We start from the raw sequence: 12,535 nt of genomic DNA, 5'->3' as shown, positions 1-12,535 counted from the left end.
TTGGGCGCATGCGGGAGTCTGTCTGACTGCCTCCCCGTTTCCAGCTTCAGAAAAATACAAAAAAAAAAAAAATTGTCTAAAGGTACATTGAAAACTCTCTGTGAATTAAAGTGGCCAACTTTTAGAGCAGACTGGCCAAGCCAAGAATCGCTAGACCCGGATAAAGTGCAGGCAGACTAGAATACTATCACCGGGCCATGTCCCTGCAGCCAGTGCACACCAACCCGCGGTGGGAGGCCGGGCTGCAGCAGAGCATGAGCAGTGGCAGCTGCAGCAGAGGTAAAGGCGGCAGCCTGGGCGCAGCCATCTCCATTCTGTTCGGGGCCAGCAGGGTCCATGCCATGCTTCCTCGGGCTCCATGGCGTGGTGCCGTGTAGCGGCTCCTCGCACAGCTCAGGTGCCTGCAGCCTCCCCCTCGGGCACCGGGAATCCCAGGTGCCCCAACTAATTCTCCTATACAGTATTGGCCAGTGGCACGCTCTAATAAAGAACCCTCTTTCTTGGTTCAAGGGCTGAGCTAGGTGATTGGGACAAAAGGTTTTAGTGACACGGTCAGCCAGGGACATTTGCATTTCCAAACAGCTTCCCGTTTTGCAAACCACCCTGGAGAAATCCGGGCTGCCACCCCCTTGCTACAGCCCCTCCTACCTCCTCTGCTTTGTCTCTCGGGAATATTCAGGAGGTGCCTTTCTCAAGCCTCATACCTGGAGCCAACCCCCAGGGGAAGACAGAGAGTACTGCTTCTTCTGAACCCATTCTGCCCCTGAGGGAAAACCCGCCTGCTGATAGGTTGCCGTGGGAGGAGGCCACCCTTCATGGTTTATGTCCCCTTTTCCTCAAGTGACCTATAGGATTAGAAAACTCAGAATCCCACTTTCTCGGATAAGTCTCAGGCCCTAACAGGACTGTTAGAATCTGTACTATACACACCGCTCCACTTGGGACGATTGCCAGCAGCTTTTTAGACACCTTGTTCAGTACTGAGGAGAGAGAAAGAATCAAGTCAGAGGCAAGAAAAGCTGTCATGCTAGGGAGAAACAGCTCTGAGGAACAGTTGGGATCACCTTGAGAAGGTGGTACCTATTGTCCGGCCTAAATGGGACCCCAACAACATAGCAGGACAGGAAGCTTTGAACACTTTTCACCAGTTTCTGTTAGCTGAGATCAGGGGAGCTGCTAAGAAACCCATGAATTTGTCTAAGGTGTCAGAAGCTGTTCAGGGTCCTCAGGATATTCTCGCAGCTTTCTCAGACTGCAAGAATTTTTCAGGGTTTATATAGATCCTGAGGCACCAGAAAATGCTAGGGCAGTGAACTTAGCTTTTGTGTCCCAGTCAGCTCCAGATATTAGAAGGAAGCTACAAAATTAGAAGGCTTCCTGGGTATAGTAATTTCCCAATTGTTAGAAGTAGCCCAGAAAGTTTATAACAATAGAGACACCCTCAAGGAAAACAGACTAAGAAGATAACTAAAATAATTGTAGCTGTTTTAGAACACCAGAACAAAAAGAAAGGGAAGCCTAAGTTAAGCAGAAATCAGTGCGCTTATTGTAAAGAAGAAGGACATTAAAGACTCTCCAAAGCTAAAAGGAAAGTCATAGCAGACCCCAAGAGTCCTTAATCTAAGCGAGGACTAACGGGGCCAGGGCTCCATACCTGTTAGCCCCCAGGAGCCCAAGGTAACTTTACAAGTAGGGGGCTACCTGGTAGACTTCCTCATTGACACCGGAGCTTCTCACTCTGTTCTCACTGCCCCCTCTGACTGCTCTCAGGGGAGCAAGTACCCATACAAGGTGCTACCTGGAATTCGATTCTTTGTCCACAGACTTCATGGCGGACTGTCAACTTAGGAGACAATACTGTCACCCATTCCTTTCTGGTCATTCCGAACTGTCCTTATCCTTTACTTGGAAGAGACTTGTTAAGAAAACTGAAGGCTACCATCTCTTTTAGTCATAACTCTGCTGGATTCCACGCTGAGGCTGATAGCAAGGTGTGGCTTATGTTCACTTGCCCTTTGTCAGGGAATATCTATTTATTTTATTTTTTGTGACAGAGACAGAGAGAGACAGAGAGAGGGACAGATAGGGACAGACAGGAAGGGAGAGAGATGAGAAGCAATTCTTCGTTGCGACACCTTAGTTGTTCATTGATTGCTTTCTCATATGTGCCTTGACGGGGGGGAGGGGGGCTACAGCAGACCGAGTGACCCCTTGCTCGAGCCAGTGACCTTGGGTCCAAGCTGGTGAGCTTTTTGCTCAAATCAGATGAGCCCTCGCTCAAGCTGGTGACCTCGGGGTTTCGAACCTGGGTCCTCCACATCCCAGTCCAATACTCTATCCACTGCGCTATTGCCTGGTCAGACAGGAATATCCACTGCGCTATCGCCTGGTCAGGCAGGAATATCTATTAAATGTAGATACTAAGGAAGAACAAGAAGTTTCAAATGACTATTTAACAGACTTACAGCATAGATTACCTTCAATTTGGGCGGAAACCAACCCACCTGAGCTTGCAAAGCATCAAGCCCCAGTAGTTGTTCAGCTTACTGCAAGTGCCATCCCCATACGGGTGAAACAATACCCTGTGTCAAAGGAAGCTAAAAAGGGAATACACCCCCCCCCCCCCATGTTTAGAGACGATTAGAAGCTGGTATTCTTGTTCCTTGCCTTTAATGCCTGTTCAGAAGCTAGGTACCAAGGACTATCATCCAGTTCAGGACTCACGGGATGTAAATAAGCAGGTTGAGACAATACACCCAACTGTGCTTACCCCTACACTCTCTTAAGCCTACTGTCACCAGACTTGAAATTTTACACAGTCTTTGATTTAAAAAATGCTTTCTTCAGTATTCCCCTGGCCCCTGTACGTTAGCCCATCTTTGCCTTCGAGTGGAATGACCCAGAGGCAGGCATTTCAGGACAACTATCCTGGACCACATTGCCACAGGGCTTCAAGAATTCACCAACCCTCCCCCCCCCCTTTTTTTTTACAGGGACAGAGAAAGAGTCAGAGAGAGGGATAGACAGGGACAGACAGACAGGAATGGAGAGAGATGAGAAGCATCAATCATCAGTTTTTCGCTGTGAGACCTGAATTGTTCATTGATTGCTTTCTCATATGTGCCTTGACCACGGGCCTTCAGCAGACCGAGTAACCCCTTGCTCGAGCCAGTGACCTTGGGTCCAAGCTGGTGAGCTTTTGCTCAAACCAGATGAGCCCGCGCTCAAGCTGGTGACCTCAGGGTCTCGAACCTGGGTCCTCTGCATCCCAGCCCGACACTATCCACTGCACCACCGCCTGGTCAGGCTCACAGAGCCTCTTTGATGAAGCATTACATCAGGACCTGCTCACCTTCTGCCAGGAACATCCGGAGTGCACGCGGCTGCAGTACGTAGATGATTTGCTTCTAGCTGTGGAAATGGAGGTTAGCTGCTGGACAGCCACTAAGGGTCTTTTACAAACACTGCAGGCTCTGGGGTATCAAGTGTCAGCTAAACAGGCACAACTCTGCACTTCCAAGGTGACCAATCTAGGCTCCCACATTGAGGTGGGGAAGCACACTCTCTCCTCCAGTCGTATAGAGGCAATCCTTCGGATCCCAACCCCCACTAGCAAGAGAAAAGTCCAAGAATTTCTCAGGGCAGTTAGATACTTCAGGTTGTGGATCCTTAGGTATGCAAAGATAGCCAAGCCTTTATACTCCTGTACAGCAGGAATCCAAGAGTTAATTTGTATAGATAAGGAGCAAGAAGCTTTTGAGACCCTCAAAAAGGCCCTGACTGAGGCCCCTGCCCCGGCTTTGCCAGACATTACCAAGCCTTTCCAGCTCTTTGTTCATGAGAGCTGGGAATAGTGAAAGAGGTTTTAACCCAAACGCTAGGGCTGTGGCGCAGGCCTACTGCTTACCTCTCCAAGCAGCTGGACCCTGTTGCATCTGGATGGCCAAACTGTCTCAGAGCCATAGCGGCCACTGCCATACTAGTGAGAGACTCAGATAAATTAACCATGGGGCAAGAACTGTTCCTGACATCCCCACATGCAGTAGAGACTTTGCTTAGAGGAACTCTAGAAAGGTAGATGTCTAATGCTGGGATCATGCAGTATCAGGCTCTGCTCATAGATCAGCCTCAAATTAAGTTTGTCCAGACGCAAGCTATCAACCCGGCAAGCCTGATGCCTGATGCCTGACGGGGATCCAAGCATCTCCTTGCATGACTGCTCTGAAGTGCTAGACTCTGTTCAAATTGCTGATGTACCCCTATTTAATGTGGAAGAACAGCTATTCACAGATGGCAGCAATTTTGTCCTAGAAGGGGTTCGACATGCTGGAGAAGCTGGAATGACTCTTGATAAGACCATATAGGCCCAAGCCTTGCCCCACGGGACCGCGGCTCAGAGGGCAGAACTTTTTGCTCTCACCCAGGTGTTAAGGTGGGCCAAAGGAAAGAAGGTCAATACACTGACAGTAGGTATGCTTTTGCTACTGCTCATGTTCATGCAGCAATCTATCAATATGAGAGAGAATTTTTGATGTCTGCTAGTAAGGACATTAAAAACAAAGAAGAAATTTTAGCCTTATTAGAAGCCATTTGGTTATCAGAGACTGTAGCCCTCATTCATTGCCCAGGACACCAGAAAGGGGACTGAATAGAGGCAAAAGGAAATCGGGCAGCTGATCAAGCAGCCAAAGAAGTAGCCCTAAAACCAGTAGGGCCTTTAGAAATCTTAGTGACTTTACCAGAATTCTTGTTGCCAGACACCTTTTTATAACCAACTAGAAGAGGATTTTGCCAAAAGAACAGGAATGTCTAGAAATAAAGAAGGGTGGTTAGAGTTGCCAGACAAAAGCCCCTTCTTACCTGAAGCCCTAGGCAGAGAGATTATCAGCCAGCTAGCTTGATTATCAAACATCAAGCTACTCATCTAGGCCAAACTAAGCTAAGAGAATTCTTTAAGAAAAATTACTATTTTCCAGGTTTAGAATCTATTATAGAAAGCATGGTGTCCAACTGTTGACTCTGTGCTCAAGTAAATGCTAAACAAAATAGGAAAGTTGTAAAGAGAAATAGGGAAAGAGTAGCTTTCCCAGGTGAACATTAGGAGATAGATTTTACGGAAGTAAAGCCACCAGCACAGGGATATAAGTGCCTATTCGTCATTATTGACACCTTTTCAGGTTAGGTAGAAGCTTTCCCTACTAGAAATGAGAGACTGCAGTAACAGTCATTAAGAAGTTGCTGTATGAAATTATTCCCAGGTTTAGCTTGCCCATTAATATTGGGTCTAATTATAGGCCTGCATTTGTGTCTAAGGTCTCACAGCTAGTAGGAAAGGCCCTCAACATTAATTAAAAGTTACATTGTGCTTACAGACCTCAGAGTTCAGGATAAATCAAAAGAATAAATCGAATTCTTGAAAGAAGTCCTGACCAAATTCATTCTAAAAACTGGTAAAAACTGGGCCAACTTATTCCCCCTAATTCTGCTGAAAGCTAAATGCACACCCAACCAGGCAGGATTTACCCGGTATAAAATTGTATTAGGCAAGGCAACACCCCTTTTACCTAAGCTGCCTTGGAGACCCCCTCATGGACGGTTCAGATGGATTCCACCAACCCCTGTAAGTTGACCCTGAGAAGGACAACATGCCCTGCTCCAGCCATAAACCGGAAGCTGGCTGGTCCATGCACAGCAGAAGCCTGAGGAACCTCGCCGTGGGACTCATAATTGAACTTTGGGAAGGGAGGGAAACTAAGGTCAAAGCCAGAACAAGTCATCTTAAGGTTTAATACATGTGCTGCTACGAGTCATACAGAAAAGGGTGTAAGTCCCTTAGTAAGGAGAGAAGCTACAAGGTAAATAAAAAGCATATATGTGCTCATAGCTGCCTCTATAGAATAACCTATAAATATTGGTCATGTGTCTAATAGGCTACTTAGAAAAAAGACACCTCCAAAAAAAGTATATATTAAAAAAGAATTACTTATTACTGACAGTCCTCACTGAAGGTTAAGGTTTTTGGAAATTCAGAATTCTAATTAATTAGAAAGGAATTATATTGTTTTAATAATAAAAAATTTAAAGTATAAAGGTACTACTGAAAGAAAAAAGTAAACTGTTATAAAATCTAGTTATTTCTAAATAGATAAGGAAGTTCATAAAAGTTGAAAGTTTGTGTAAGTTGCAGAAAGTTTGTGCAGGTTGTAGGTTTATTCAAGAGAGAATAAACTCTATCAAATTAATAGTAATCAGGCCCTGGCCGGTTGGCTCAGCGGTAGAGCGTCGGCCTAGCGTGCGGAGGACCCGGGTTCGATTCCTGGCCAGGGCACACAGGAGAAGCGCCCATTTGCTTCTCCACCCCTCCGCCGCACCTTCCTCTCTGTCTCTCTCTTCCCCTCCCGCAGCCGGGGCTCCATTGGAGCAAAAATGGCCCGGGCGCTGGGGATGGCTCTGTGGCCTCTGCCTCAGGCGCTAGAGTGGCTCTGGTCGCAACATGGCGACACCCAGGATGGGCAGAGCATCGCCCCCTGGTGGGCAGAGCGTCGCCCCATGGTGGGCGTGCCGGGTGGATCCCGGTCGGGCGCATGCGGGAGTCTGTCTGACTGTCTCTCCCTGTTTCCAGCTTCAGAAAAATGCAAAAAAAAAAAAAAAAAAAAAAAAAAATGAATAGTAATCAGAAGTCATATACACCTATACAAGAAGATGGCAATGAAAATGAATCAATGATTTGATTAAAATTTAATTAAAACCAGTAGGGAATGAAATGTAGAAAAGAAAAGTCTCGCCTGACCAGGCGGTGGCGCAGTGGATAGAGCATCGGACTGGGATGCGGAAGGACCCAGGTTCGAGACCCCGAGGTCACCAGCTTGAGTGTGGGCTCATCTGGTTTGAGCAAGGCTCACCAGCTTGGACCCAAGGTTGCTGGCTCCAGCAAGGGGTTGCTCAGTTTGCTGAAGGCCTGCAGTCAAGGCACATGTGAGTAAGCAATCAATGAACAACTAAGGTGTTGCAACACGCAATGAAAAACTAATGATTGATGATGCTTCTCATCTCTTTCTCCGTTCCTGTCTGTCTGTCCCTGTCTATCTCTCTCTCTGACTCACTCTCTGTCTCTGTAAAAAAAAAAAAAAGTAAGTAAATAAATAAATAAAAAGAAAAGTCTCTTAGGATAAATAACTTTCAGCAGAACTTACTTTCTCTAAAACAAAGAGACTTTCAGCAGAACTTACTTTTTTCTAAAAGACGCTACCCCTGGCCTTGAGGCTAGTTTCCCAGGCTGTGGTCTTGGGATAGTTCCGCAAGGTTGCACATGTTCCCAGAATGTTTCTCCCTGAATTAATCTTATAGATAAACATTGTAAAAGAGCTTGCTTCACTGCTTTGTTTTACTGCTAGGCTTCCCCTCCTTCCCATTCCCTAATCAGTGTGTAATTTTGTCTTTTTTAAAAGCTAGCCTCAAACTGTGTTCAGGGCCACATGATTTGAATGACTTAGGTCTCCACCCAGTTGCCGGCTTTAAAATAAAGACTCCTTAATTTGGCTACTTAATTGTGTGGCAAAATATCTGTTTCTTGCTGTTCTGATTCAACAGTAGGAAGAGGTTAAGCCAGGATTTAAACTCCGTTCTGCCTGACTCAAAAGCCTGTGATTTCTTTTCTCCAATACAGATATTCCCCCACTGGGGTAATATCTCAAAATGAGAGCAGGGAGAAGGGTGTATATTGAGAGAGGTAGGGGTTCTGGCTGGTTGGCTTAGTGGTAGAGCATCAGCCTGGCATGTGGATTTCCCGGGTTTGATTCCCTGTCAGGGCACACAGGAGAAGCACCCATCTGCTTCTCTACTCCTCCCCCTCTTGCTTTTCTTTCTTTCTCTTTCTCTCTTTCTCTCTCTCTCTCTCTCTCTCTCTCTCCCTCTCCTGCAGTCATGGCTCAATTGGAGCGAGTTGGCCCCAAGCACTGAGGATGACTCCATGGCCTCCACCTCAGGGTTGCTAAGCAACAAAGCAAGGTCCCCAGGTGAGTAAAGCATTGCCCCCTAGTGGGCTTGCTGGGTGGATCCCAGTCCAGTTGCATGTGGGAGTCTGTCTCTGCCTCTGCTCTCCTACTGTCACTTAAAAAAAAGAGAGAGAGAGATAAAGAGAGAGGTGGGTTGTTCACAAAGCCAAATCTTGTTTGCTTTACAATCCCACCCTCCACTGCCTCCTTCATAAGATAGAGGGATAGAGAAAGGGGGAAGAGGGAGAACAGTTTTCTCCCCACCTGATATTGGCCCTCCCCCAACCCTCCTGGCAAAAAAACTAAACAGCTCCTGTGCAAGTAACCAGGGAATTTACATAAACACCTGGGTCATCCAGGGCCTCATTCATTCACCCATGGCTATTTCATCCTCCAGCTCCCTTCCACCTCCCCGTTCCCTGTCTACCTCAGCTCCCACCCACAGGGCCCAGCTCTATTACCAAAGTAAATATCCTGTTCAAAGGTGTTGTTGGTGGAGTAAGCAAACTTTCCAGTGCAGGGAGTCACTCGCCGTAAGTATCTCTGCTTTGGTCGCTGGCGGACGGTCCTCTTCCCTTTGAAAGCCTCAGTGGCCTTATTGTTGAAGAACATAGTTTCCACTCTCTGTGCTTGTGGCAAATAATTGGGCAATCTTGGCAGGAGTGAGAGAGGGAAGGAGAGAAGGAAGAAAGGTAGGAGATGGGCCTCATCCTTCCACCAGATCCACAGCTCACTCCCTTTCCTTTTTTTTTTTTTTTTTTTTTTTTTTTTGTATTTTTCTTAAGTTGGAAACGGGGAGGCAGTCAGACAGACTCCCGCATGCGCCTGACTGGGATCCACCCGGCATGCCCAACAGGGGGCTATGCTCTGCCCATCTGGGGTGTTGCTCTGCTGCAACCAGAGCCATTCTAGTGCCTGAGGCAGAGGCCTCAGTGCCTGGGCCAACTTTGCTCCAGTGGAGCCTCGGCTGGGCTGCGGGAGGGAAAGAGAGAGACAGAGAGGAAGGAGAGGGGGAGGGGTGGAGAAGCAGATGGGCACTTCTCCTGTGTGCCCTGGCCGGGAATCGAACCTGAGACTCCTGCATGCCAGGCCGACGCTCTACCACTGAGCCAACCGGCCAGGGCGAGTTTTTTTTCTTTTTCTTTTTTTAATTCATTTTAGAGAAGAGGGGGAGGAGCAGGAAGCATCAACTCCCATATGTGCCTTGACTGGGCAAGCCCAGGGTTTCGAACCAGCGACCTCAGCATTCCAGGTCGACGCTTTTATCCACTGCGCCACCACAGGTCAGGCCCTTTCCTTTTTAAGCTCAGCTCATACACACACAAGCACTTAAAGAACACCTGTCTTTAACCATCGGCCTTGCTTCCAAGGTGACAGTTGAATATGGAGCTGCCAGAAGTACCTGTCTGCAGCTACCTTCCCTCTCCCCTGGTGGAGCCACCCTTCTGCAGCCACTGGACAGCTCCGTAAAGTGACCATCCTCCTAGCATTACCCTTCTTTAACATTGGTGCCCTTAGAGGTTGTATGGATTTGGGGAAGGAAACCCACCTCCTACATTACCTCAATTTATTATGTGTGTGATTATTTAATGTCTGTCCATCCCAGTGGGCGGACTGTAAATGCCCTAAGGATAGGTCCGTGTCTATTTCATTTACGTTGCATTCCTAGGACTTTGCAGAGTAACTGGAAAGTAGTGGGATTGCAATTTATATTTTTCTTTCTTTCTTTTTTTTTAGAGAGAGGTAGAGAAAGGGACAGACAGACAGGAAGGAGAGAGATGAGAAGCATCAACTTGTTGCGGCACCTTAGTTGTTTACTGAATGCTTTCTCATATGTTCCTTGGTGGGGGGGGGGCTCCAGCCAAGCTACTTTCCCCTTGATCAAGCAAGCGACCTTGGGCTCAAGCCAGTGATCATGGGATCATGTATATGATCCTACACTCAATCTGGCGATGCTGCATTCAAGTTGGCAAGCCCACGCTCAAGCCGGCAACCTCAGGTTTTAAACTTGGGTCCTCAACGTCCCAGGCTGACACTCTTATCTCCTGCACCACCTCCTGGTCAGGTGCAATTTATATTTTTCTAATAAATAAATACATAAATAAATAAATAAATAAATAAATAAATAAATAAGTTTCCACTTACTCTTTTGGGAATCGGAGATATTATAAATACCTCCAGTCTTCCCTCTACCTATAAATGAGAAGGAAGCAAGCTGAGAAATGCACAGCTATCCCCTTCTCTCAGGTTCTTTACTTCTCTGTCCTGCTGCCAGTCAGTTTTTGAGTCAGTGACATGCTAACTCCTTATTCACAGGGAGGCAGGACCAAACCTCAGAGCCACGAGGGCTCTGCCTTCCTTATTCTCACCACGGACACATTTCTGGGAGCACCTGGATAGTAACTGGCTCAGTAGAGAGGGAAGGGCTGAGAACCCTTGAAAGGCAGTGGATTTAAAAAGGGAGTGATCAAGGGGACATGTCTGGAGACATCTTTGGTTGTCACAACTGGAGAGGGCCAGTGACATCCAGAGGAATGCTGCTAAACATCCTATAATACACAGAGTAGCCCCTACAACGAAGAATTGCCCAACCCAGAATGTCAGTAGTGCCGAGGCTGAAAAACCTTACTGTACAGAGATGCGGAGAGCAGGTTGGCAGTGGAAAACACAAGAGGTTGATAGGAGAGTGTAGGCCCTCCCAGGACATGTCTGAGGCCCAGCCAGTCTACCTATAATAAACAGGAAGCAGCAGCTCTGACTCCTGTTTTTTCGGGGTGGGCAGGATGACACTTCGATCCTCAAACTCTGCCGTCTCTTCTTCCTCCAGCTGTTTCAAGAGCTCCAGGTCACTGGCAGAAGTGAGCTCATCCCGGATGTGGCTCCAGTCATATTGCTGGTGCAAGAAGCTCTGCCACTTGTTGGGGGCTACCCCAGGTCTTAGAGGACGCTTGTTCTGGATCCATCGGGCGGTGCGCTTGTTCAGCTTTTCCAGCACGACAGCCTCCCAGGCTCTGGCCTCCTTCTCGTGGGGTGGAAGCCAGGCTTCCCTCTTCTCCAGGCTCATCTCTGGAGGAAGTGACAGACTCAGCATTTCTGGATCCCTGCAGGGATCCAGGATGAGAGGGTGAGGTGTTTCCTGGACTGTGCTGACTGACTTCAGCTTCTTCAGCTTCTTCTTAGGACTGACAGAGCTTTCTGTTTTCATAGCCTGGGAGCTGACTCTCCCAGAGGGACCTGAAGAACCCCAAACCTTGGAGCGGGCAGGTTTCTCAGGTCGGGCCTTCCCGCTGCGAGGAGGTTGGATGATGCCATCTGTGTTGTAAAGGTGGGTAAAGCTGTATTGGTGGTAAGGAATGCTGGGTAGCCCTCGCTGCCACACCACCTCCTGAGAGAAGGTAAGGTTTGAAGCGGCCTTTTTCAAATATTGGTTCTTGCGGTGTGCACAGTACTGTGGGCTGAAGGGGAACCCGGGAGGCACGCTGGAGACAGAGGCACACCCCTGGTTTCCGGGAGGGATGTAGGAGAAAACCATGCCCCACTGCAGCCGTGGGGGGAGTGACTGATGGAGACAGTGAGGGGAAAAGGTCTTTCCCTTTGGGGTCCTGGCCATCGTTTTCCAGCAAATGCTTCCTTCCGCACTGCCTGGTCCAGAGGCAGAACCTGGGGCAGAACCTGTTCAAGGGATGAGAGGAGCTGGTGAGAGCTCTAGGTCAACAGAAATCGGTAACCCATAGCTATACAGAAAGAAATGAACTCGGAAGATAGATGGGAGGAGGGGGAGAGTAGTGTGAATTAGAAGGACAAAAGAAAGAAAAGGTGCAACATTCTAAATATTCCTTGTATCAGATCCTTCCAATCTCACACTTGTCCCCAAAGCTTAGCCCCTTGTCTCCTTATGAGGGATTACTGCTTTTCTTTTTCTTTTTTTTTTTTAATTTTTAATTTTATTATTTTATTTTATTTATTCATTTTTAGAGAGGACAGAGAGAGGGAGAGAGAGGGAGACAGAGAGGGAGAGAGAAAGAAGGGAGGAGGAGCTGGAAGCATCAACTCCCATATGTGCCTTGACCAGGCAAGCCCAGGGTTTTGAACCGGCGACCTCAGCATTTCCAGGTCGACGCTTTATCCACTGTGCCACCACAGGTCGGGCGGATTACTGCTTTTCAACACTATCCCATGCTTCCAGTTTTTCCTCAGGTATTGATTTCTCTCTGTTCAAAGGCTTATAGCATAAAATTCAGACTACTTGGCCTGGCATTCAGGGTTCTCCTTGAGTGTGAGGCCAGTTAGTGATCTTGTCCTGACATGTAACCTCTTGAGTCTCCCAGCTCTTCTCCAAGTATTTCTCCCTTTCATAGTGGGGCTTCTGTCTGTGCCCTCTGTGGGAGACTGCAAGCTGGCCAAGCCCTCACCGGTTAAGGCTTAGCCAAAGGCTAAGTTCTCCCACACACACCTCCATATTGGTTATGAAGCTGAGTATTTGTACTCATCCCATCCCCCCACTTCACTTGCTTGCTTAAGTTGCCAGAGGCAATTTACAT

General features: G+C 47.7%; 1 protein-coding gene across 1 annotated transcript in view; it reads right to left on the bottom strand.

The window, feature by feature from the left end:
• Positions 1-11,604, bottom strand: part of HEATR4 (HEAT repeat containing 4) — a 54,208-nt gene extending 42,604 nt beyond the window's left edge. The window contains exons 1-2 of the mRNA XM_066344203.1: positions 10,724-11,604; positions 8,456-8,646 (exon numbers count right to left, since the gene is read on the bottom strand). Of these exons, the coding sequence (XP_066200300.1) occupies positions 8,456-8,646; positions 10,724-11,604 (1,072 nt within the window). The remainder of the gene's footprint in view (positions 1-8,455; positions 8,647-10,723) is intronic.
• Positions 11,605-12,535: the final 931 nt, after the last annotated feature.

Source organism: Saccopteryx leptura, chromosome 6 (assembly GCF_036850995.1).
Source record: "Saccopteryx leptura isolate mSacLep1 chromosome 6, mSacLep1_pri_phased_curated, whole genome shotgun sequence".
In the NCBI taxonomy this organism is placed as follows: Eukaryota; Metazoa; Chordata; class Mammalia; order Chiroptera; family Emballonuridae; genus Saccopteryx; species Saccopteryx leptura.
The sequence above is the reverse complement of the archived record's forward strand: the minus strand, read 5'-3'. Positions and strand labels throughout refer to the sequence as shown.